General features: G+C 38.8%; 1 protein-coding gene across 6 annotated transcripts in view; it reads right to left on the bottom strand.

Annotated features, from left to right (window-relative positions):
- stx1a (syntaxin 1A (brain)) overlaps positions 1-23,555 on the bottom strand; it is a 61,008-nt gene extending 37,453 nt beyond the window's left edge. For 2 of the 6 annotated variants that reach the window (XM_039654118.2, XM_089120878.1), the window contains exons 1-4: positions 23,406-23,553; positions 9,323-9,397; positions 7,131-7,230; positions 1,494-1,568 (exon numbers count right to left, since the gene is read on the bottom strand). In XM_039654118.2, coding sequence (XP_039510052.2) covers positions 1,494-1,568; positions 7,131-7,230; positions 9,323-9,397; positions 23,406-23,435 — 280 coding nt within the window. In that variant the 5' untranslated portion in view covers positions 23,436-23,553. Of the gene's footprint in view, positions 1-1,493; positions 1,569-7,130; positions 7,231-9,322; positions 9,398-23,405 lie in introns of all 6 variants that reach the window. The other 4 variants (XM_089120876.1, XM_089120877.1, XM_039654117.2 and 1 more) reach the window with 3 other exon arrangements.
- Positions 23,556-25,953: the final 2,398 nt, after the last annotated feature.

Genomic DNA, 25,953 nt, shown 5'->3' on the forward strand with positions numbered 1-25,953 from the left:
TAAAAAAAAAAAAAAATTCTCTAAATTTTTGTATGTACAATCTACAAATCGGCCACAATTCTAAAAAAAAAAGTACACCGCAAGAAAGGGGTGACACTCTACAACATCTAGAGTGCAAAACAGACACACCCACCAACACACACACACATACAAACACACTTTTATACACATACACACGAAAAAATTTTGATTACAAAAAGTATGTTTTGAATTTTTAAAAATCACAGCTTCATCGCGATGTTACGAAACTTGGTGACTTTTATGGCATTGTGTATGTGAACACACACAAAAATTGAGGTCATGATCTGAGCATGCTAAGTGGCCTTAAAAAAAATAGTCACACTTGTGGTCTTTGGTCAAAAATGACCCCATAGGAAATGAATGGGAAATTGTAAAAAAAAAAAAAGAAAAAAATTGTGAATATTTGTTTTTTGTCATTTTTTTTATAAGAAATAGTTTTTGATATTGTTTCAACTATATATACAAATCCACCAACAACAACAAAAAAAATGTGTTGATAAACAGCTGGGGAATTCACATGCCTCTCCATAGAGAGCTGTACATGCCATCAAGTGGTTACACCATGATTCTACGCTTTTTCTCTATACTGTAACCAGATGGTGCTAATTTTCTTCAAAAAACATTTTTTTTCTGAAGGCCTAGACTCTATATTAAACTAAAATACTGCATTAATATTTTTTTGAAGAAAATAATATATATATATATAGAAAATAATATATATTTTTCTATGGCAAAAATAAACCATAAATATTGCATAAATATTAATAAATTCATTTAAATTGTCTCAAAATACTAAATTAAAAAGAATAAATATTATAGAACAAAAATAAATTGCATTGGTTTTACTGGGATGGAGAAAGTTTCATTTTTAGGCGTCCGGTCACTTTTGACCGGGAAGATAACAAGTGTGACTCCGAAACGAAGAGCACCTGAGGGATATATAAGAACCAGACTTGTTCCAAATCCCTCTGGAATGAGTTATTGTGTATATTGCTATCAGTACCATGATGTTGATACAATGATACCACAATCGTTGAATCCTAATTATATGAACGGCTCTATTTCTAATGCCAGAAAGCCATTCATGTGTTCATGACTCAAAATTAGATTATTGTAATGCACTACTTGGAGAATTTCCTTCAGGGTTATTGAATTAGCTTCTGAACCAGCTGAAGCTTCACTAAATTTGCTGTCTATAATTACTTACAAAGCTTTAAGTTCTTATCACACTACAGTCCATCAAATTCCTTGCTATCGCAAAACTATGGCCAGTTAATAATACCCAGAATATCAGTTCAGGATTCAGACAGTTTAACTTAAAACCAAAGACGCATCACTTGAGTAAGTCAGCTCACAAGTTTTAATAAAGCCAGTGCTGTTGAAGAGAGAGTGCACCGAAGACACGTGGTAATTGTTTCTCTGATGCCTCTGTCTGTAACATGACTATAGTTGCAGGAGGGTGAAGGACTCACTCTTTAACTTGGAGCGCACTTTATTAGCCAACTTCTTGATATCTGTCATCAACTCCTCCAACTCTGCTTTTGCTTCTGTTAAAAAATAAAAGAGAGAGACACAGTATGTATATGCACATCAACTACACAAATATTCCAATATTACTGTATGTAATCTAGGCTATTCAGCATATTTGAATAAAGTAACACATTATTTTCCAACTAGAAACACTTAAGATGTCCTTTATTTAAAGGGGTGATTTACTGATTTTTTCTTTGCATGATTGTGTTTATGGTCCTCTGAAACGAGCGTGAGACTGAAGTGCTATGCTATCCATCAATACTTCCTGAGTCAGAACGGAGTACAGTCATTTACAGAGTAGCCCTGCTGTGATTGTAGGAGAACATTGGCATTTATTGTGTCAGTCACAAGAGCACACAGTCTACAGTTGGACCACGTGTGCTTGCACAGAGAGTGTTTTGGTGCAGTTGTGGCTATAGAGCAGTGGTTCCCAACCCTGGTCCTGGAGCAATGCACATTTAGGTGTGTGAACATGCTATATTTAGGTAAATTAGATTTTTATGTTTAAGGGGTTAAGGCCAGTGACCAGTGTTGGGTGTAACTAATTACTAAGTAATTAGTAATTAAATAAGTAATTAGTTACTGTAATTTCATTACTTTTCCCTTGAAAATGTAAAGTAAGGGATTACTCTTAATTTATCTGTAATTTAATTACAGTTACTTCTGATGTAATTGAGGTAAATACTGTGTATAGATCAATCCGATCTCACAGCGATTCGTATGCAGTTTATGAGGTGTCTAAATATTACGACCGCACTCGTACAAATTCAAATGAATTATTGTAAAATATGTATGAAAAAAGTGTGAAATGTCATGAGATCAGACATAAAACAATAGTGGGTTTAACATCAAAATGTATTGTCTGATGCTAAAAAGTATGTTTTTATAATGTAACCTTCTCCTCCTTGGTCAGTTTAAGGATAATTCATGTAATTTTATAGTATTTATTTGAAAGAATTAAAAGAGATTCATGTCTATCCTTGTATTATTCAGCTGGTTGAGATTGATATGGGATTTTGAAAGTAATTAAAAGTAATTAAATACTTTTTAGACAGAGTAATTAGTACAGTAATCAAATTACACTGTTGAAGAGGTTATTAGTAACTAGTAATTAATTACTTTTTTAGAGTAACTTACCCAACACTGGTCATGACATTGACTTTTTTTTATTATTCTTATTATTTTAATATTATTTATGTTCCCGTAGTAGTTTTTGCACATAATGTTAATAGTTTTTGCACACAAAAAAACGAGGTTTATATATGGTGAAAACCAAAATTTATAGACAAAGCATTATAAAATCACAACAAACATTTCTTTGCTAACTGTCCATTATATTGTTCCTCGTTTACAAAACAACATGAACAAACATATAATCATTTGACGCGATCTGGGACTCCATTAAAATATACCATCCACTTGTTTCAGGCGCTGGTATCATGTACAAAAACACAGACCAGTTGTTTAAATTGGATGGTCAAAGCCAACGTTTTTTCACTCTTCCATTTATACTTTTGTCAACTCACTCAAGCACGGTGAGGGTGTCAGAAACTGAATGCACACCTGTATACATTGTAGACAATGCTGTCTACAGTATATATATTCACATTCAGTGATTATAATGGCTTCTATTTGCTTTTGAAACAAAGCTCACATCCAGTGTAGGCGTTAAGAGACTGAACGCCAGTGGGCGGGGTCTATGGTGTGAAGACGTATAACTATTGGTCGATGTCTTGCTCTGGAGGCAGGAATATGCAAATGTGACCCGCTCTGGCAAAATGAGTCGGAAGTCGTAATGTTCCATTTTAAAGGTATAGCGGAGGATTTTCTTTTTCCGGGTGGGTAGTCTATACTATTGGTCGATCTAAGTGTCAATCATTCTGGTGATATGTTTACGTAAGGCCGTCGTACGTGCTCGTCCCTATAGTTTTCGCTTTCAGGTGTATTATGTCGGAGTTGCGGTTTCAGCCATTTTCTTTGAAAATGGCTGAGGGTCGAAAGAGAAAAAATGTTTACGAAGTGAATGATAAGAAGAGAAAGGCCGCAGAATGTAGAAACAAGACCAGAGTGATTTTGGGTGAATATCACACGCTGGCGTGCGCTAAAAGCACAGGTTGGGCTTCTGATGCCGCAGTCGCGAAGATTCTACCAGACAGGTAAAGTTTGTCACGCTATTTGGAGAAATCCATTTAAAATCACTAGTAAAAGTTAATGCAAGCTACTTAGCAATGCTAGCCCTGGCACGAGTCATGCACCGCATAGACACGGTAAACATCTCAATTTATCTAAAGTAGCCTTTTGACCAAAATGGTATCACGCTGAAATATTCTAAAACCTTGTGTGTTTATTATTACACAAATGCAACAAGCTACTTCTCCATACGCAACTATGTATAAAAATAACTTATTAATACCTACGTATTAACAATGAGACATATTAGGTTAAGGACCAACGTAATAGCACTGCTTATATGTTGCTATGTAACGTAATTGCGATTTGAGATCGTATTTTGTGTGATACAGGGTTGGACATATCATGTCTTGAGTCCTCGGTCACTCAATCGATCAGTATAATAAGTAAATAAAACACGGAAGGGCATTTGACATGTTGTCTTTTTTATGAATATTTTTGAGTTAGTTTACAATTTGCAACATAATTGTGCAAGGCGTAATAGTAGGCGTTCCCTCTCGGGAGTGTTGTGTTTGTGCATGTGCGTTTTTTTTTTTTTTAAATTGGAGAGGGCGGGTCTTATCTAAAAATCGGAAAGATCCTCCGCTATACCTTTAAGATATGGGCCAATTATGTGGAAAAACAATTAAATAACAAAATTTTTTATTTTTTTGCTAATTTCAAAGAACAGACATTCAAAAATAATCTCCCAAAGTTTCGTAGTCCAGATAATTGAGTAAAGGTATTTAAATGACGATTAAAGTTGTCAAAGCTTTAAATTCGCTGAAATTCCCCTCGTCAGCTCTGAGCATTTCCCGGGTAGCCTATCCGCTGAAACGTTGAACTCACTGGAGGCTTCTAACCTGCTTTGTGAGTATATTTATCTGCAAGAAGAATACATGTAAGGTGTAATGATCGCAACGCTCAGATCCACTAACCTGTGTCGCGGTGTGAGAAGACAGAATCACGACACGTCCCTTCAAATCCCGGAGTTATCCTCCACATCTTTAAATTAGGCTACTATTAGTATTATTTGAAGTTAACGTTATAAAATATGTAGACCTACACCACAAAACTAGTTAAATTATTACTAAATTGTTTAAAATGTGGTAATTTCAGCGTTATGGAGGAGATCCATAATTCCCAGATAATTAAATCTTTTAATAAATAGGCCTATGTGAAACACACCGCACAAACCAAAAGTAATACCCACCGGATGAAGAAGGGTTGACTCTCCCCAGAACAGAAAATGTTTTATTTTATTTTCCGTGTTCGCATTTATGAAGAAAAAACAACGATACGGACATGAACCTGCGTGAAGTTGGCCCCCCCACCCAACGCAAAACGTCGTCAAAATATGCTCAATCGTTTGTGCTGTAAAAAGTTTCGTTTGTGCTGCTTCGGTTTTTTAGATATTAAAATATTTTTAGGTCATTCTCAGGTCACTCACCCCCCCACATGATCAAAATTCACCCAAAATAGTCTCGTTCGTTTGTGCTTTGTTTGTGCCGGTAAAATTTTCGTTTGTGCTGCGTCGGGTTTTAAAATAACAGACTTTGAATTATAGGCGATGACGTCATCAGCCCCCGCATGCTCCAAATTCATCCAAAATAGTCTCGTTCGTTTGTGCTGTAAAAAGTTTCGTTTGAGCTGCTTTGGATTTTTAAATATTAATCATTGAAGGTTAGGTCGATGACGTCACTCAGCCCCCCACATGCTTCGAATTCATCCAAAGTAGTCTCGTTCGTTTGTGCTCCGTTTGTGCTGGTTTGTGCTGTAAAACGTTTCGTTTCAGCTGCTTCGGTTTTTTAGATATTTCACCCAAAATTCACCCAAAATAGCCTCGTTCATTTGTGCTGGATTGTGCCGGTAAAATTTTACGTCGGGCGTCGGGTTTTAAAATATTAGACATGAAATCAATAAGAAATGTTGATAGGCCTATTTAAGCTGAGTTTTAAAGTTTTTAAAGGTCAACATTTTTTGTTATGATCATAATGTTCGATATGATTAAATTTCAAAAGTTAAATAATTTTGACTTAATTCATTGTCATGAGTTTCCACATACATAATAATAATAGTTATTAAACGAATTAGGCCTATATAAAGCCTACACATACAACACACACAATGCAGTCAAAAGTTTGAAAATATTTGAAAAGTCCCTTCTGCTCACCAAGGCTGTATTTATTTGATCCACTTATTTCAAAATACAATTATTTCACTGCTGTTTTCTGTGAATGTATTGTGAAGTGTAATTTATTCCTGTGATCAAAGCTGAATGTTCAGCATCATTACTCCAGTCTTCAGTGTCACATGATCCTTCAGAAATCCGGATAATATGCTGATGTTATTAATTTGATGCTCAAGAAACATTTCTGATCATTATCAATGTTGAAAACAGTTGTGCTGCTTAATATTGTTCTTTCTTCTTCTGGAAACCAAGATACAACCATTAAAAGTTTTTTGGTTGAGTAATATAAAAGAATAATAAAAGAAAGTTGATTGATTGAAAAGAATACTACTTTTATTTAGCAAGGATGCATTCAATTAATCAGAAAAAATGTTTTTTTTATGGTTTCCACAAAAATATTAAGCATCTAAAACCCACGCAATGGGTAAGCTATTCAACATTGATAAAAAATAAAAACCTTTCTTAACTGAGCACCAATAATAATTGATCAATCAACATTTTACTATGATTTCTGAAGAATAATGTGGCATTAAAAAACTGGAGTAATGACAATAATTTCAGCTTTGACATCACAGGAATGATGTCAAAAAAATGGGCAAAAAAACTTTAAAAGCGATTTTCTCAGGTTTTCAATTGGAAAAAAAGGGCAGACGACCTGAATTCAAATGTGTATATCTTTACAACCATTCAAGGTATGACTTTGACTAAGATATCATTTGAAAGAAAGCTTATGGTGTCCTCTTTCAATTAATACCAAAATCACAATTTTGAAATTTGGGTCACTGCGACTCATTTTGCTGGATCAGGTCACAAATATGTTTCTCTAACGTGACATCACAGATCCCACAATATCAAACAATCAGTTTTGGGAGCTTTATTTAAAAAATGCGATGTTTATAACAAGGAGGACGTTTTAAGCTATGAAACTTGCAGGATATTTCAATAGTACAAAGACCTCTTATATGTCAAAAGATCAAGGCAAGTTTTATTTCTCATGCTGTGACCCCTTTAAATACAGCTGCCTTGCAAACACGCCACAATATTAGAAAGACAAAAGAATGATATAGGAAATGATGTCACCATACAAGTTCTTACTGAGACACATAGATGTTTTGTAACAGTGAAAGCTGAATGACAGGACTATGATCTTTTCCATGTGCATTTCGGACTTTATGGACTAATGAAAGACTTTTGTGAGTGTGTAACAAGGTCTTACTCTCATCTGGGTTTGTAGAGGCCAGGATGGTGCTGTGGTTTCTTTTCACTTCTTCTACTTTCTCTGTCAGAGAGTCAATGAACCCTCGAATCTCCTCTACCTGTGAGAGAAGAGGGAAATCAGAACTGATCAAACTCATGTTGACATTAACATCCACGTCTATACAACCAATCACATAATAATAACAACGTGGTGCTGAACAATCGTAGCACATTATAGCTTCAACCAATTTCCAAGGATTTAAACTTCTACCTCAGCCTTAATGTCCATTATGGTGAAGGATTAAGACCAAGAGAAAGATCTCATTTCACAGAAACTCAAACACAGAATGAAACACAGTAATCATATGTGAAACCAGACTTGGCTAAACTATCCATTCAATTAAATCATAGTATGCAAATGTATGCATGTGCATCTAAATAGGCTGTAACATGCAGTGTTGTAGTACTCGGGACTCGGACTCGTCTCGGACTCGGTCTCGAGACCATATTTTAATGGTCTTGGTCTTGTCATGGACTCGTGTGCATTTGGACTCGGAATTGACTCGTACTCGAACATTTTTTTTTTTAGGACTCGGACTTATTCCCGAGTCCACTCGAGTTAAATTCAAAAATATTTTTCATGATTATTAATGTATGTTAATAAAATATTTCTTTAAATTGATTGACACGCCCAGTGATTGGTGATTTTCTAGTGCGCAACTGCGCATGACAAATTGTAATAAAATTACTTTTAACACCACCTACTATGTGGCCGTTTTACCCTAAACTGATCATATTTTTTAAACTCTAAGTAAATTCAGTATAAAAAAAAGGATTTCTCTAAGTAAATAAAAGTAAATTAGGTAATCAACCCTCACTGGTCTCGGTCTCGACTCGGACTCGACTGTCTCTGGTCTCGGACTCGACTCTCTATGGACTTGGTCTTGACTCGGACTCGACTGTCTCTGGTCTCGGACTCGACTCTCTATGGACTCGGTCTTGACTCGGACTCGACTGTCTCTGGTCTCGGACTCGACTCTCTATGGACTCGGTCTTGACTCGGACTCGACTGTCTCTGGTCTCGGACTCGACTCTCTATGGACTCGGTCTTGACTCGGACTCGACTGTCTCTGGTCTCGGACTCGACTCTCTATGGACTCGGTCTTGACTCGGACTCGACTCTCTATGGACTCGGTCTTGACTCGGACTCGACTCTCTATGGACTCGGTCTTGACTCGGACTCGACTGTCTCTGGTCTCGGACTCGACTCTCTATGGACTCGGTCTTGACTCGGACTCGACTGTCTCTGGTCTCGGACTCGACTCTCTATGGACTCGGCCTCGACTCGGACTCGACTCTCTATGGACTCGGTCTTGACTCGGACTCGACTGTCTCTGGTCTCGGACTCGACTCTCTATGGACTCGGTCTTGACACGGACTCGACTCTCTCTGGTCTCGGTGTCGACTCGGACTCGAGTGAGGTGGTCTCGACTACAACACTGGTAACATGTATAAAAATAATAATTAAAAAAAAAACAGTATATCGAAGCTGCCAGCAAACCCACAGAACTGATATTCATGGCACAAGCGAAGTGGTTAAAAGCAGAAATCAGTGTTAATTCATAAACAGAACACAACTGCAGACTTTATTAACCTCTTATCTTCAGTCTTGATGTGTCTGATGTGATGTATGGTCTTCATCTTGCATTATTATTATAGTCTTTCCATGTGTGGCTGATTAGGAAACAGAACCCAGTAGAACTCAGGACATCTGTCATGTATTGTCTGTGTAGTTTTGGTTCTTTAAGATCGGTTTCAATCTCTGTATTTAGTTCTGGATTTTTTTGGTCCCATAGTTACTCATTGGTTGATTGATTGGTCCCACTTTATTGTATTTCTCATTTAGCCTGTTGTTTGGTTCAGTTCTTTGCATGTTCTCGTTGTGTATTATACTGGTTTGTGTTCCTGTTCGTCTTTCCAGGGGTGTGTTAGCTAATTATGGTTAGCTTACCCAGGTAAGTCACATAGCCTGCTTTCTGGATACCCCTCGTTTCTCCTGAGTGCCTTTATTTAGTTAGTTAGTTAGTTAGTAAATGCAAAAGACCAAGGCCGTTTGTGAATGGTGCCTCACCTCAACTCTCTTTCTTTCAAACCTAGCCCTGATAGTCTGGATACGTTTGAGGATTTTCAGTGTATTTCAAATATACAAACCTGCTCAAAGAACTCGTCCATGAAACCCTTTTCAATAACAACGACCACCTCATCCGCCTCTTCCGGGTCCTTTCCCTGAGGAACAGAAAACAGGGAGTAAGTGAAGTAGTTCAGGAAAATGATGAGAAGAGTGTTGAAGAAAAGTCATTTGCACTTTTGAAACAGCAAGTATTGGTGATAAAGGTGATAATGGCCTTTTCTTTCACAGACAGAGGAAGAGGGAATTGGTCATGGGATTGAGGAAGGAGGTGAAGATGATGATATGTGAGATATATTCTTAGTGTAAAGGTGAACAGCTGTACGCTGCAAAAGAAATCAATGATTTTCTGGATGAAACTTTTAGCAGAAGATTTTAAGTGAGAGAGATTTTCCCAGATGTTAACAAGTTCTTAATTTTAGAAATGAAAATACAGAAATAGGTAGGTTTTGATGAACTTTGCAGAAGAAAAAGGATTAGAGTTAAGTAACAAAATTAAGGAGAGGAAAATGTCCAACTAAATGACTAGTAATAGCCCAATGTTTAATGTCACAAAGCGTGGATCTTCTCTTCTATCTTAAATTGGTTTTTACTTCTGTCTTCATATTTTTTTCTTCTTTCTTTTCCCTCTTTACATGGAGAGCTTGACAATAGGGACTAAATGGATGGAGGGAGAAAAATATCCAGACCAATATATATATATATATATATATATATATATATTAGGGCTGTGCAAAAATTAATTGCGATTAATCGCATCTAAAATAAAAGTCTGTGTTTATATAATATATTTGTGTGTGCTGTATGTAATTATTTTGTATATATAAATACACACACACATGCATGTATATATTTAAGAAAATGTGTTATTCATATATAAAATATTTATATTTATATAATATAGTTTATGTATTTATATATCTACAGAATTTAAGCGCAAATAATTCTTAAATATATACATGCATAGGTATTTATTTATACAAAATAATTATATTTCAGCACACGCAAATATATTATGTAAACACAGACTTTTATTTTGGATGCGATTAATCACAATTAATTTTTGCACAGCCCTAATATATATATATATATATATATATATATATATATATATAATAATTATTATTATTAGAATTTTTTTTTTACAAGAAACCCATAGTAATAAAAGATAGTTGAGAAAGACTGGAGAATGTGGTGCGAGGGAAACATTTTCTTTGGTCATGGCTCTATTTAAGTGGGGGTATTGCTATTGTCACGTTGTGGGTTTTGTTTTGCTTTGTGTATCACGTGTTTCCTTGTTTGTCATGTGATCCTGCCATGTGTCTTGTCTTTTGTTATGATTTTGCTCAGTGTCCACAGGTGTTTCTTATTTACCACACCCCCTTGTTAGCTTGATTAGCTTGTTTGTCTGTGTATTTATACCCCTGTGTTTCAGTTGTTGGGTGTCGGTTGTTGTTTAATGTCACTCGGTTCCTGCCTGTTCGTCTGTCCTGTTCTGAGGTCCCTGGATTATCTGTTAGTGTAATTAATAAGTGCTTGCGATTGGATTCACTCTCTGTTTCGTTCCTGACCGGATGTGACAGAACAACCGACCTCCAAATGAATCCAGCAGCACAGATTATGTGTCTCCGTCAAGGAGATCAGTCCTTAGGGGAGTATATTATGGACTTTATTAAGCTGGCACCTGTCTCATCTTTTGATGAGGTATGCCTGATGGTATTCTTCAGAGGAGGGCTATCCGAGCCACTCTACTCCTTTATGCCACTCCATCACCCTAGCTGTAGTCTGAAGGACTATATCATCCAGGCTGTTTTGCTGAACGATTCTCTGTCCGGCAAGACCGACCTGCCGGAGCTCAGCCCTGCCGAGCCTGCGCTCACCGTCAGCCCTGCCGAGCCTGCGCTCACCGTCAGCCCTGCCGAGCCTGCGCTCACAGTCAGCCCTGCCGAGCCTGCGCTCACCGTCAGCCCTGCCGAGCCCGAGCTTTCAACGCTGGTTTCGTCCAGCTCTCCAGAGATTGAATGCTCTTCGCCGCTGGTTCCGTCCAGCTCTCCAGAGATTGAATGCTCTTCGCCGCTGGTCCCGTCCAGCTCTCCAGAGATTGAATGCTCTTTACTGCTGGTTCCGTCCAGCCCTCCAGAGACCGTCCAGACCGTCCAGCCCGAGACCATCCACTCCCCATCTGCCCTTCACCCGGGGACTCAACCCAAATATTTTTTGGGGGGGGGCCCAGTGTCCCAGCCACGGCCGCCTGAAGGGCTCTCACCGCCGTGGCCGCCCGAAGGGCTCTCACCGCCGTGGCCGCCCGAAGGGCTCTCACCGCCGTGGCCGCCCGAGGAGAATTCACCGCCGTGGCCGCCCGAGGGGAATTCACCGCCGTGGCCGCCCGAGGGGTCTTCACCGCCGTGGCCTTCGCCTGGTCCTGCTCCGCCCTGGCCGTCGCCTGATCCTGCTCCGCCCTGGCCTTCGCCTGGTCCTGCTCCGCCCTGGCCTTCGCCTGGTCCTGCTCCGCCCTGGCCTTCGCCTGGTCCTGCTCCGCCCTGGCCTTCGCCTGGTCCTGCTCCGCCCTGGCCTTCGCCTGGTCCTGCTCTGCCCTGGCCTTCGCCTGGTCGTCTGCTCCAAGTCTGGTCCTGTTCCCCTGCACAGACTTGGCCCTCCTTCCCTCCCCCAGGACCACCTCTGCGTCACCACCCTCCTGAACTTGTGTTTTGGGTTTTGTTTTGGGTGTTACACTAGGGGCGTCGGGAGCCGCCCATAGGGGGGAGGCTATGTCACGTTGTGGGTTTTGTTTTGCTTTGTGTATCACGTGTTTCCTTGTTTGTCATGTGATCCTGCCATGTGTCTTGTCTTTTGTTATGATTTTGCTCAGTGTCCACAGGTGTTTCTTATTTACCACACCCCCTTGTTAGCTTGATTAGCTTGTTTGTCTGTGTATTTATACCCCTGTGTTTCAGTTGTTGGGTGTCGGTTGTTGTTTAATGTCACTCGGTTCCTGCCTGTTCGTCTGTCCTGTTCTGAGGTCCCTGGATTATCTGTTAGTGTAATTAATAAATGCTTGCGATTGGATTCACTCTCTGTTTCGTTCCTGACCGGATGTGACAGCTATTCTTTTTGGAAAAGCTGAAACAGCTGTTTTTGGTTTCGGGCTGAGATGGTTTTGGAGGGCCGAAATCAGTGAGTGAAAATTACATTTAATTAGCGCTTCTCTGACTGTTCAGTGACTATTTCGTGCACACTGCGTTGATAAGCTACAACAGTGAAACATGTCAGCTGTGTGGACACTAGATCTAGATTTACATGTTCATTTCTCCATTTTAAAAAGAATGGCATGATATCTAAAATCCTTTAGTCCGTGCTGTTTTTTTGTTGATGCATGCGAAATATGAAGCAAAGTCACAACTTTTAAATTCTGTCGATTTTATAAGGAAATTCAAACAAGCGGCAGCACGGATCAATCATCTCTACTAGTAGTTACAGCAGTAAATAAACACGAATTACCATCAGAAGGAATGTTGAAAGATATAGAATAACTTAATGAAATGACTCCTGTCTCATGTAATCGCACAATCAGTGTCAATAAAACAGCTTGTAGGCTATACAATGTCACCTAAAGTTACATTTATCTCAAGAAAACGATTCAATGTTCATAAACTCGTTAGTTAGCAAGAAAAAATGACTCTAGAGAAGAACATTTAGTTCAATACTGCATATGCCCTGTATTACTTTTTGTATTTTGTATTGTATTAATTATATTTTTATAACATAATTGTATGATTTTATAATAGTTCCAATATTCAATCTAACGACTACTTTGCTTTGAAATACATATAATGTATACTTTATACAAAGAAAGATTACAATTGAAATATTGTTAAAATTGTAATTGTTGTTGATTTACATGAAAAATCCTTTAAATAAAATAGCAAAAAAATATATATTTACAAGGTAGACGTAAGCAACATCTTAATAGGAAAATATAAGCCTTCTCACTATATTCTCACAATATAACACCTGCTCTTCCTTTCTCATCTTCATTACTGTCTTTAAACCTGTTCAGACGGGACTAGTTTAACAATGGAGAGGTGGGGTAAAATAATAATTACCAGAGATTCTCTGTGATTTTAGTCCCTTCTGAATGTGTCATCTCAGTAATCAGTATTTTTTCAGTGAATTTACTCAAGCTTAGCTGGAACTCTTGGAAACTAAATGTATTAAATTCATTCACATTATGTGCATTCATTGTTAACTGCATGCCAAATATCCATTAGAGTACGGTGGCTCATATATTTATATCCAGGGCGCTTTCAATAGGCTTCACAGTGGGTGTGTTACTGAAACCCTAACAATAATGCAGGGCCTGAATAACACAAATATTTATTCAACATAACATGTTGGTTAAATGAATAAAATAATCCACTCAGATGTAAAGATTAAAGGGGTGATGAACTAAGAAATCAAATTTTCCTCGAGCTTTTGACATCTAAGAGGTCATCATATTATAAGAATATCCTGTAAGTTTCAGAACTGAAAACATCCTTGTTAGTCCAATAAAAGCTTTTATTGACACCAGCCTCTGAAAACGTCTCGTTTTTAAAAGTGGGGAACTATGACGTCAAAGAGGATAAAACACCACCCCCGCAGAAGAAGATCAACGCCTACTTCAACACGGCCGGTTTAGCCCCGCCCACCGATTCGCGCATTACACGCATAGCTAAGTAGCCTAACATACATGCCTACCTCGTGATGACAAACCGGATCGAGCTACCGAGCAATACAGAATATTGTCCAGTGCCTGGTTGTGGAAGACAGTCACTCGCTGCATAGGCTTCCTCTATTTTCGGCAGGGCAGAGGTCGACCTCTTAGCCTCTGTAGACAACTCTCACTGCCCAATATTCTTTTCGGAGAGCACGGATGCACTGGCCCAGCCTTCCCCAATACACTTTTCCCTCAGTCACGCTCCTCCCTCAGGTCATTAAAGGTTCTCTAAGCGATGTGGGGCCAAAACAATTTTTGTCACATACATCAAACGTCTCCTCACTATCGGCTAGCTGCCTGTCCCCTAAACACGCTGTAAAAAAACGCGGTCTCTGTAGACACCACAGGCTCCACAAACGGCAACAAAAACAATCATGTCTCACCCGGACCACGAAACCTAACAAACAGTGTTCCAGCCAATCACTGGCAAGAAGTATTTGAGGGTGGGTCTGGGGGGTTAGTGCGCGTGCACATGAAGGGGGTGTGTGTGTGAAGGAGAGCAGCGAAGCATCAGAGGGAAGTTTGAAAAATGGCCGACACACGACCAAAGAGACGTCGTTCTGAAGAACAAATTAAAAAGAAGAAGGAGTCGGATAAAGAACGTGCGAAGTTCCGAATTTACATCGGTAGCAAAGCTTTTGAACGATGGCGAGAACTCTGCTCTGTTTTTGATGGACAGGTGGGTAACGTTAAATTGTTTTTTTTCTTCTAAATTGACGCTTATGTTCGCCAAACCCACACAAGGATATAATTAGCTAGAACTATGCACGTTCACAATTATTTCAGGAAGCACGGAAGGGAGGGGGAGGAGATGAGATGCGGCGGAGGGAGGGTTTAGCTAGCCTCCGATTTGTTTGAAAATATTCCGAACGTCAACACCCAGGATCGCTCAGAGAACCTTTAATAGGATCAGAGAGGACAGACGCACAGCCTTGGTTACATGAGTTGATTCAGCTGCTAGCAACAGCCACATGGCCAATACCCCTGAGGAAAGACCTTCCTTCCCATCTAAAGATCAAGCATCCCCAGCTCGAGTAGTGAGCCCTGCATGTGTGGCCCATCTTACAGATCTCCCAGCGAGAGTCCTAAGCACTTTACCTAAGGCTAGAGCTCCGTCGACAAAATGCCTCTATGACCTTGATCATTCAACATCAAACCACGATAACAGTATCAAACAGATGAGTCAGAGGTAAAAATAAGCAGGTAAGAAAGCGCATGTTATCACTTAGAAGATATCTTACTAAGATTTACAAAATGCTTCAGATCTCTCAGTCCCATACGGTTTCCGCTGAGCTCGGGATTCCAATCGCCCAGGATAAAATCATTGGTCCAGCCATGTCCATTGAATTTCCGATATTAACTTGGGTACAGTTCATTTCCAGGCCTCATTGTCCAAGGAAAAATCGACAGGATAATTCTGGTCGTGTCCACCCTCCTAGACAGTCCAAACTGTTCTAAGCACAAACTGCTATCTTTGCCTGGCTGCTTAAACTTCGGGATGTGCATGATTCTGCAAGGACACTTTTTCATCTCTCCTCTTCCTTGCATCTTTAGTTCATGCATTAGAACCAAGCGTGCCGCACAAGCCCTCAAAAGTGAAGCCAAAACGTCTCGATCGCCCCCCTGTGACCGGTCCTAGTATAGCTCATAACCCCCGCCTCCCCATGTTATTCAATGGGACGCGAGACCAACTAAACAATTAAATTACACTTCACATATCCTTTTTCCAAAGATAGTTTCTGTCATTTACTGTAGTTTCTATCACGTTGATGTAATTTCAAGTGTTCGTTTTTTAAAATAAGTTTGTTTTTAGTTAGTTATGTGATGATAATAACGGCGCTCTGACATCATGATTGACAGCTGTGATTGACAGGTTCTCTGTGCGAGGTAGTCACTGAAGCACCAGCGGACTTTTTTTTAATAATGTTGATTATGTGGTTAGTAGTTGTATTTACCTTATTTTAACGAGGTTCTGCAATCAGCAGACATCATTGGAGAAGAACGAAGCAGACAGAGGACACTTAAAGGGTTAGTTCACCCAAAAATGAAAATTAAGTCATTAATTACTCACCCCCATGCTGTACCAACCCCGTAAGACCTTCGTTCATCTTCGGAACACAAATGAAGATATTTTTGATTAAATTTGAGAGCTGTATAACTACCACATTGGCTCCTAAAGGACTGCCACTTGACGGCCCAGAAAGTCAATGAAGAAAATGTTTAAATATCCCAAGTGACTACCGTGGCTCAACTATATGTTTATCAAGCGACGCGAATACTTTTTGTGCGAAAAAACAAACAAAAATAACGAGTTTATTCGACTATTTCTTTTCTTCCTTGTAGGCCAGAACGAGACTTCCTTATAGATTTCCACGACGCATGCGCGAGAATTGCGATCTGAAGTAGTGTAAGCTGGTGTGAGCAGATCGCAAATCTCGCGCATGCGTCGTGGAAATCTAAGGAAGTCTCGTTCTGGCCTACAAGGAAGAAAAGAAATAGTCGAATAAACTCGTTATTTTTGTTTGTTTTTTCGCACAAAAAGTATTCGCGTCGCTTGATAAACATATAGTTGAGCCACGGTAGTCACTTGGGATATTTAAACATTTTCTTCATTGACTTTCTGGGCCGTCCTTTAGGAGCCAATGTGGTAGTTATACAGCTCTCAAATTCAATCAAAAATATCTTCATTTGTGTTCCGAAGACGAACGAAGGTCTTACGGGGTTGGTACAGCATGGGGGTGAGTAATTAATGACTTAATTTTCATTTTTGGGTGAACTAACCCTTTAATGAAAGTGCGGGGCGTGTGCTTGCGTTTGATTCAGCGAGAATGAGGGCGCGGCCTTGATTTCGCGGCTTTACTTCCTGCTCACGACTGCGCATGACTGGTCCCGAAACACGTAAGTGCGCAGACTCAAGTCCCAAGATGTCAGCGTCATATCGAGACACTGGCGGCTTCAGTTGTCTCTGATGGAAAAGAGCGAAGGGGCGTCGTCCATCTTTTTTTACAGTCTATGATTAGAACACCCAATCTCCCCAACTAGTTCATGCTGCAACGAGCTTAGTTTTATAGAGAACCTTCCTTAAACAAAAAAAGTGGAACAGTCTTTCCTTTTTCTATAATAACTTGGTTTCTCTCCCCATCGATGATCAACTCTGACTACGTTTACATGCAGCCAATTTTCGGGTTATGGTCGGCTAACGGTCACTATTTGGGTTTCTGAAACATTAGGAATAACCCGTTTACATGCGAAAGCAGACAGAGTTTCTCCTGTATACATGGAATTGCAATATCCCGATGTAAATGGCGACACGCGGTTAGCGTCTGGACGTACAGACAACCTTAAGACGAAATATCCGTCATTTGCGATTCTTCTTCCTGTATCCAAAGACAACAACAACAGCAGCACGCGGATAATGAATAGTTCGGGGCAGATGGCGATCGCCTTTGTTTGCGCTTTCATGCTGGTAACGTTACTGACCTCGCTCCAAAAGTATGCTGTACTGTGTCTCGCCATGTTTACTTCCGGTATACTGCACGCGGGTTTTTGTATGCGCCGAGAAGTTTCTCTACTAAAAAGACCAAGACTGCTTGAACACAAATCACTATGGGGATATGCCGATACGCGTTTACATGACCAAAAATTCGGGTTAGAAAAGGGGTACCCCAGGTATAATATGTGAATATTATGAGCATATTCGGGTTTTTGCTGGTGTTAACATGGCCGTTCGCGACCGGGTTATTGCTAATATCCCGGTTTTGAACGGGTTATTGGCTGCGTAGTCAGTTTACCGAAGCAGCCCCCTCCATCAGATTCAGGGGATTTTACCAAGGTCGCTGCTTCCCGCAGTCCTAATCGTCCTCAGTGCTGTTTGAGCTTTCTCCTCATGTCGAAGCAGTGCTCCTATATGAGAAAGAATGGTCCACCAACAGCAGAGTAGGTCATTGTGAGAACGAAAGCAACCGCTTATTGCATTAATAAAGGCTGTTCGCACTCCTCCACACTGATGCTCCCCTTAGATGCCTCATTTGGATTTTAGCATGCGATCAATTCATTATAATTGTGAACTCGTGAAATCATATTTTATTAACAAAGTTTGTGAGGAACACATTCAAATGATCTCTCCAATCAGCATGACAGGAGGCCTATATACATAGCCGACTCACCAATGTTCTTCGACAGTTTTCTGCATCCCTCCACTACCCTGACTCCTCACTTGTGGCTGTTTTCCTATCCAAGCCAGGGATATGGGGGAAGTACACTGGGTTTGGGCCAAAATACCCAGTTCAGAGCCCTCTCCTCGGACAACATGCCAAATACACATAATCTTTACTTTTGAGTGATTGTTTGGAAGTGTTAACTACTAGTGAACACCATCTAGTGTCCAAGCTGTATGCTTGTATTTGTTTGTTTCTGTGAACATCTCAAAACAACAATACGATTCAGCAAATGATTGGATTGAGAGAAGAAAAAATAAAATTGATGCATGCCGTGAAAGTAAAAATTAAAAGTTAAAAGTGTTTTAGTAGAGAAATGAAACGACAAACTACATGCCCATATGTACCTTTCATTTATGAATAAACTAATCCTTCAAGTGTGTAAATTAATAACGATATCTTGTGCGTGTAGTTTGTGTCTGCCTTTCCTTTTTCTGCTCTTTTGCAGTTTTGATCCTCATTCTGGGCCTCTGTCTGATCTGTTACAGAAGACTTCACTCCAACAGGAGTCATCTTAGGTAAATGAACTTCGAGTTACTATAGCTTTTCAGACTTAAGTACTTAATGGACACTGACAACAGTAGCAATTCCACATTAAAAATAAAGAACGACTAATGCACATGCAATCTCAACCAAATCCTTCCCTCCGGTAATCTTGCTCCATCCCATACAATGTTACTCTCAGAGAAGTCTGATGGTAGTCCAGATATTCCTGCAAGTCAGTGTGAAAGATGCTCGGGACAGCTGACAGAACTGTTGTCACTTGGGTCACCACAAAACTTTGTCATTTGCGCATCTTTTGAACTCTTGCCAATTTAAACATTCAAGTGACTAGCACAAGACTAGTGACTAGTTGGAGAACTCAATTCGTTACTCATGCAATGTGTGACAATTCAGCTGTGCTGTTTCGAATATTCAACACCATGAATATTGGTGGCCACAACCAAAAAGTGAAATGTTGTAATTGAAGTACCAAACAGCAGTGTATGTGCCAGTTACCCATCTGCTATTTCATATAATTGTATTATAAAGAGACACTGACCACCATTCTGAAATGCATTATGGGAACTGGCTGCAAGCATACAGAAGTGTGCTGGACTTTGACTATGGCTCTTCACAGTGCAGACTAGAGTAATGTAGGTTTGTAGATTCTATATTAAACTGGATTTCTATTATAATGTGGCTACAGCTAAGTTAAAAACTTTAACAATACATCCAGGCTACTCCATGTTTAACAATTGTTTTATCATATCTTATTAAATAATTCCACCAAATTATTATTCAAATGTTATTGGTAATGAATGCGCTTCAGACACCGTGAAGAGGACGGCAATTAATATTCAGCCCAAAAATATTTTGCTGAAATATCTGTTGTTGGACGTTAAATTTAGGTTTAAAAGTCGACATGGTAACTGTAAAGGGATAATAGTGTGTATTTGAATATACATTTTCTTACAGGATTAGGTAATGACATTAACAGGTTCCTGTGTCCAGAGTGAATATGTTTGATCCTGCAGAACATTCCTCTTATCTGTTAAAACTTGAGTTTTTCTTTTCCTTTATTATCTTCATTTTTAGTTTGTGAGATGGGCATTTAAGTAGAGACACTCTAAAATGTGCTGAATAAGGAGTATCAACTCCTGCCCTCTGGGAGGCGCTATAGGGTCCCAGAGTGCAGGAAGAACAAATACAAACACTCATTTGTTCCTCTGTCAATATCGATGCTGAATCAACGCATGAGGGGAAAGAAGCGATAGTTTTCCCCCCACCTGTAGCTGAAGAACACTCTTGCAGGGCAGAGTGCCCATAATATTATTGAAGTACTTTGGTATACTTTTTATTGATGACTGTATGTTTTGTTTTTAGTTTGTGTGTGTTATAATTGTTGGAGTTTTGGTTGCAAGACAAATTTCCGTGTACACGGACAATAAAGTACTATCTTATCTTATCTTATCTTATCTTAAATGGGTTTGCTATTAAAAATCAATGTCTAAACTGATGGAAAAGATAAATTTCAATTTATCTGTGTTATATTTTAACTGCAACAACATTGAGAAACTTAAAAAGAGTTTAAGTATGTGAATTGGGACACAGCAAAAGACAGTCACTTGCGTCGTTCCTGAATGATCCAGCCTTTGAAGGAACGGGTTGTATAGATTAATGACTCGCTCACTAAGGCTATGTTTACGCGGAAACAATCTGAAGAGGAAACGCAAAAGTGGCGTTGCGTTATCACTTTTTGTTCTGCTTTTAGACGAGAGTTTTGGGTGGGAAATCTGCGTGCATATGGAGACGCAAAAGTGTGTGAAATTCAATGTAGTATGCACTCCAGGCGGCTAGATGGCGATGTGGAGAACTGCCACACAACAACTCCAAGTCCGCGCGCCTGCGTACAACCTTCACTGTCAAGTGGACTTTTGCGTTTTTTCTCTTTACACGGGAACGCGTTTTTAAGATTTCCACTTTGGAGGGTGGTTTCACTTTTTTTTGCGTTTTTAAGCCCCAAAAACGCTGTCGCCATGTAAACGAAAGGCACATCTGATAATTTTTTTTTTACGTTTTCACCCACGTGCGTTCTCATGTAAACAGGGCCTAAAACAGCCAGCAGGTGCCGGCAAATCACTTTCTGTGGCCCCGTTTACACGAGAACGCTCGGGTGTGAAAACGCAAAAATATTTTATCGGATGTGCCTTTCGTTTACACTAGGGCTGGGTAATATATATCGATTTCTCGATATTAATCGATTCTCATTTTAACGAACCGACATCGATTCTTAAATCTCAAGAATCGATTAGTCATCCTGTTTCATTTGAATGAATGGATCAAAGTCTCAATTTTCAAATTACGTCCATTTTTTTTAGAAATTCAAAAACATAAATAGTGTTTTGTCGCTGTGGCGTGAGATCGCTCTGGCGCAGCTCAAGAGAAGCAGCAGCGCTGATCTCTCTTCCGGGATAATAATACCAGTCACAGCGCGAAATAAACATGAATGAGCATCTGAAAGTGTGTTAAAGATAGAGTACAACTTATCCAAATCCAGATCATGTGACATTGATTCGCTCAATCAGCGTTTCAACCGTGGAAAGACGTCAGTTAAACAGCTTGCAATCAATGTCATGTATCTTCATATTTACCTCAGAAAACAGACATAAACTCGTTAGTCAGCTAGAAAGAAATAACTCTAGAGAGGAGCATTTTGCTAAATATATACACCATATTACATATAATCTTAATGTTCTTCAATATTTAATGCATATTTAAATAAATCTGGCAAGTTTTTATGACAGCCACCGTTTATATTTCATATAATCTTATTATAAAAATGAATAAAAGTGTAATTTAAGTGTTTGTATAGCTATAAAACAGTTAATTATTACCTTCATATTAGGCTAATGAAGTCTATAGGCTACAACTAGACTCCCATAGTTTACAGCATTAGTTAAGAGATTTGATTTGCTTGAGACAATTTGCCATTTATTGTAACTGATATCCAAAATAATCAATATTGAATCGAATCGGAATCGAAATCGAATCGAATTGCAAGATTGTGAAGCGAAATCGAATTGAATTGTGAAATTTGTGTTAATACCCAGCCCTAGTTTACACGGCGACGGCGTTTTTGGGGCTTAAAAACACAAAAAAATGAAACCACCCTCCAGAGTGAAAATCTTAAAAACGTTCCACCGTCGCGTTCCCGTGTAAAGAGAAAAAACGCAAAAGTCTGCTTGACAGTGAAGGTTGTACGCAGGCACGCGGACTTGGAGTTGTTGTGTCGCAGTGCTCCACATCGCCACCTTGCTTCCTGGAGTGCATACTACATTGAATTTCACACACTTTTGCGTCACCATATGCACGAGGATTTCCCACCCAAAACGCTCGTCTAAACGCAGAATAAAAAGTAATAACGCAACGCCACTTTTGCGTTTTCTCTTCAGAATCGTTTCAGTGTAAACATAGCCTTAGTTTCATATTTATCATTTAATATTTTATTTTAATTATTTCAAATTACAATATTCAAAATATAAGTTTTAAAACATTAATCTCATAGCCTTATTTATGCAATTGTAATTGCAGTGTAAATACATCTACATGCCTCAGATGCAACTTCTGAATTTGGCATAACAGATGATGAATAAGGTTAGAAAAAAATGCCCCTTATTAAATGTACAAATAAAACTGGAAATCAGTTTAATGTGGCAAATACTGCCCCTTAATGAAAAAGTTCATTTCTGTCACTTCTGTGAACTGACCGATGCACAGAAACTTTGGGAGTCATTTGACCACGACAGGCCTAAACCAGCATGATCCATGAATAGGTCACATAAAGACACTCCACGGGATGAAGTGTTCGTTTATACAATGTGTGTGTGTGTGTGTGTGTGTGTGTCATATGTAATGACACTAGCAGTGCGCTGCTGTTTTGAAACTGACATGAACTACAGAAGTAAAGCCAGTGTGTCAATACATGAGACACAACCAATCACAACAGGACAGAATCACTCTCTCGTCCTCTGTTTGCTCAGTGATAGTGAGGAAAGACTGGTTAATGATTAATATGCTCTACTCAGATCAATCCATACAGAAAAACACACAGATGAAGATTCATTTATCATATAAAGATCCAGCAAGTCACATCTGCTCAGTGCACATTATGATGTTACATCAGTTTTCAGCTTTGACTGCTGATGTCGTGATTTAGCTACAGTGTGTAAATGAGATAGTATTTTTGTACACCTATACGTACAGAAAAAACAATTTATTTTAACATTAACATTCAATTTAAGTCTCAAATAACGTGGTAAATAGCTCTTTCCACGTGCAGACAAACTCAGGAATTAACATTTTCTGAACTTTCATCAGTCTTTCTATTCCGGTCAACGCTATGAACTTCATCAGTCATTGTGAAAGTAGGCTATAATAAAACAAATATATGTTCATATAGTGCTCATTCTCAAATTTAACAACTTCAAACACAACGACAACGCCTTAATTACAACTATTACACGAGAAACATTAAACATATAAACGATTCTGAAATATGAAACGCTGTCGACATAATGAGCTGTGCGTGTCTGTCCATCATAGCAATGATGTAAAGTTCAGTCTGACTGATTAAACTCATTGCCTACTTACATGTCTGAGCTCTTGTGTGCGGTCCCTCATGTTTCATTCAGTCAGTCTGAACGCGTTTATCGCTCGCAGAGAAGAGCGTCGTTTTTAAGTGCGGCGAGGCGCGCCCCCAAACAACTACAGCGCGCGACGCGTCACGCCACATCCACAATCCAGTCTTTTAATGCTCGATAACAATTACTGAATTAGATCATTATCAAGGACAAATACATAAAATGGAAATTTCAACAACTACACGATTAACACCTTACAACAAATTGAGAAGTAACATTAACATAAAATGAATAAGAATTATTTAAAAAAAAAAAAAAAAGGTGAAATAAAAACAAGGCATTATGATGTGGTAAATGGCAAAACGACATGACAGGAAAACTGGATTCGTATAATAGCCTAATAACATACAGACATTGATACACTAGCAAAAGCATCTAAATTCATGGATTTTTTATTTCTTCATAACATTTTAGAGAATATATATACAGTGAGGAAAATAAGTATTTGAACACCCTGCTATTTTGCAAGTTCTTTGAAATCATGGATGGGCCTGAAATTGTCATCATAGGTGCATGTCCACTGTGAGAGACATAATCTAAAAAAAAAATAAAAAAAAATTCCAGAAATCACAATGTATGATTTTTTAACTATTTATTTGTATGATTCTTTATAAAATAAAGAGATTTAAGAAGTCAGTTTTAAAGTGGGGATGAGATGGTAGGCTACCATTTGCACATTTCTTATGAAGAATTTGCCATATAAACGATTAAAGGAAAAATGAGCAATATACTCCAGGGATTTATTTTTTATCATTCTGATAAAAAAAGTGTTTAAAAATAAAAGAGTGTGTAACATTTACAGAATCAAATACATGAGAACCCCTATGGGTCAGACCAAAACTGTTTGGATACAAGGCAACCAAAAAAACAGATCTCCTCCGCTTGTTTACAAAAACAACATGAGCTATCAGTGTCCAAATATTTAGAAATATCAGAATTGACACAGTTAAAATTTTTAAATGTATTCTCCTTGATTTGTTGGAAATACAATATTTTACAGGTAAAAGCCAGACCATTTTCTAGTCTATATCTCATACCAAGGACCTCCAATAAAATTTTCCTTTTGGAGAAATGTTCCCTTTAAATTGAAGATTTTGGTCAGGACCCATCTGTCATTTGCACAGGGAACCATCATTTAAAGGTCCCCTGACATGGGGTTATTTTATTATTTTATAATGTTTCCTGGGGTGCCCTTATAATGTTAGTATGTTTTTTAGATCAAAAATAGTCATAATATAGAAATAAAAGTCATTTTTTCTACCCTGACTTTATCCTCTGATTTGAACACTCTGTTTGAAGGGGCGTGTCTGCTGTGTGTAACCGCCCACTGCTGTGATTGGCTGACAGGCTTGCATATGAAATAGCTATGTATTACATGTGAAACTCTCTCTTACTACAGCTATTTATACATTTTTACTATTACAGATATCGAGATTTCTGAATCGTGAGAAGTTTTTGAAGTATTTAGATTCCCATCACATAAAATGTTGCTGTGATGTGCATTGAGCAAGCAGAGGACAGTCTGTCGATCACGAGAATGAAGATCTTATTGCAACGCAGTTTCTGCTCTCTCTAATGCTTTCACCAATTCAGACACGATCATGTAAATACAGTAAGAGCTTCGTTGTGCAGTGTAACATGCGTCATTGATTTCATAACGAGTTGTCCGGATAAACTCAGGCTGTGTGGAAAGATTGTTCTTTGATCGCTTTCTGTATAATTTGTTCAGAATTTAAATAAGATTAATATTACTACTACTAAAAGAAACAATGTGAAGTTGATATTTTAGTTACTGGCTTGACTTATTGATGCATAAACAGTATTGAAAGATATTGAGAGAAAGATTAACTTACCTGTTTGAGAGTTGAGTCGGCACATTTCCAGAGAAAATAACGTTAACCCATTGTTTTTTCCAGAGGCTCGGATGAAGGAACTAAAAAAAAACTTTTGTGTTCATTTGTACATCCGAACACTGATCAACTGCCATGCTTCGCTCGTTTGCAAGCCATGATGAGCCATTTCTTTCAGTTGTTTGCCTTATGCATCAGATAACTGACGCCGAGGAGACCTGGCCAAGCAAGCGTCAATTTGTAACTGTCAGGAAGTTCAATGAAGGCCAGTTGTACTGGACCCAGGTGCAGTTGAATCACAAACTTGATCAGATACAAAATAAACAAAGACTTGGCTTGACATTACAACATAAACCTGGACTAACATGAGCATAAACATGAACATAAACATTGACATAAACCTGGACATAAACCTTAAAGGGTTAGTTCACCCAAAAATGAAAATTCTGTCAGTATTTACTCACCCTCCTGTTGTTCCAACCCCGTAAGACCTTCGTTCATCTTCGCAACACAAATTAAGATATTTAAGATATTAAGATCGCTCCTGCATACAGTCCATAGGCTTCTTGAGGGACTGGCTCTTGCTGTCCTCGAAAAGTCATTAAAGACATCGTTAAAATAGTCCAAGTGACTACAGGGGCTCAATCT

The sequence above is a fragment of the Pimephales promelas genome, chromosome 16, assembly GCF_988280905.1.
Source record: "Pimephales promelas chromosome 16, fPimPro1.hap1.1, whole genome shotgun sequence".
Lineage (NCBI taxonomy): Eukaryota > Metazoa > Chordata > Actinopteri > Cypriniformes > Leuciscidae > Pimephales > Pimephales promelas.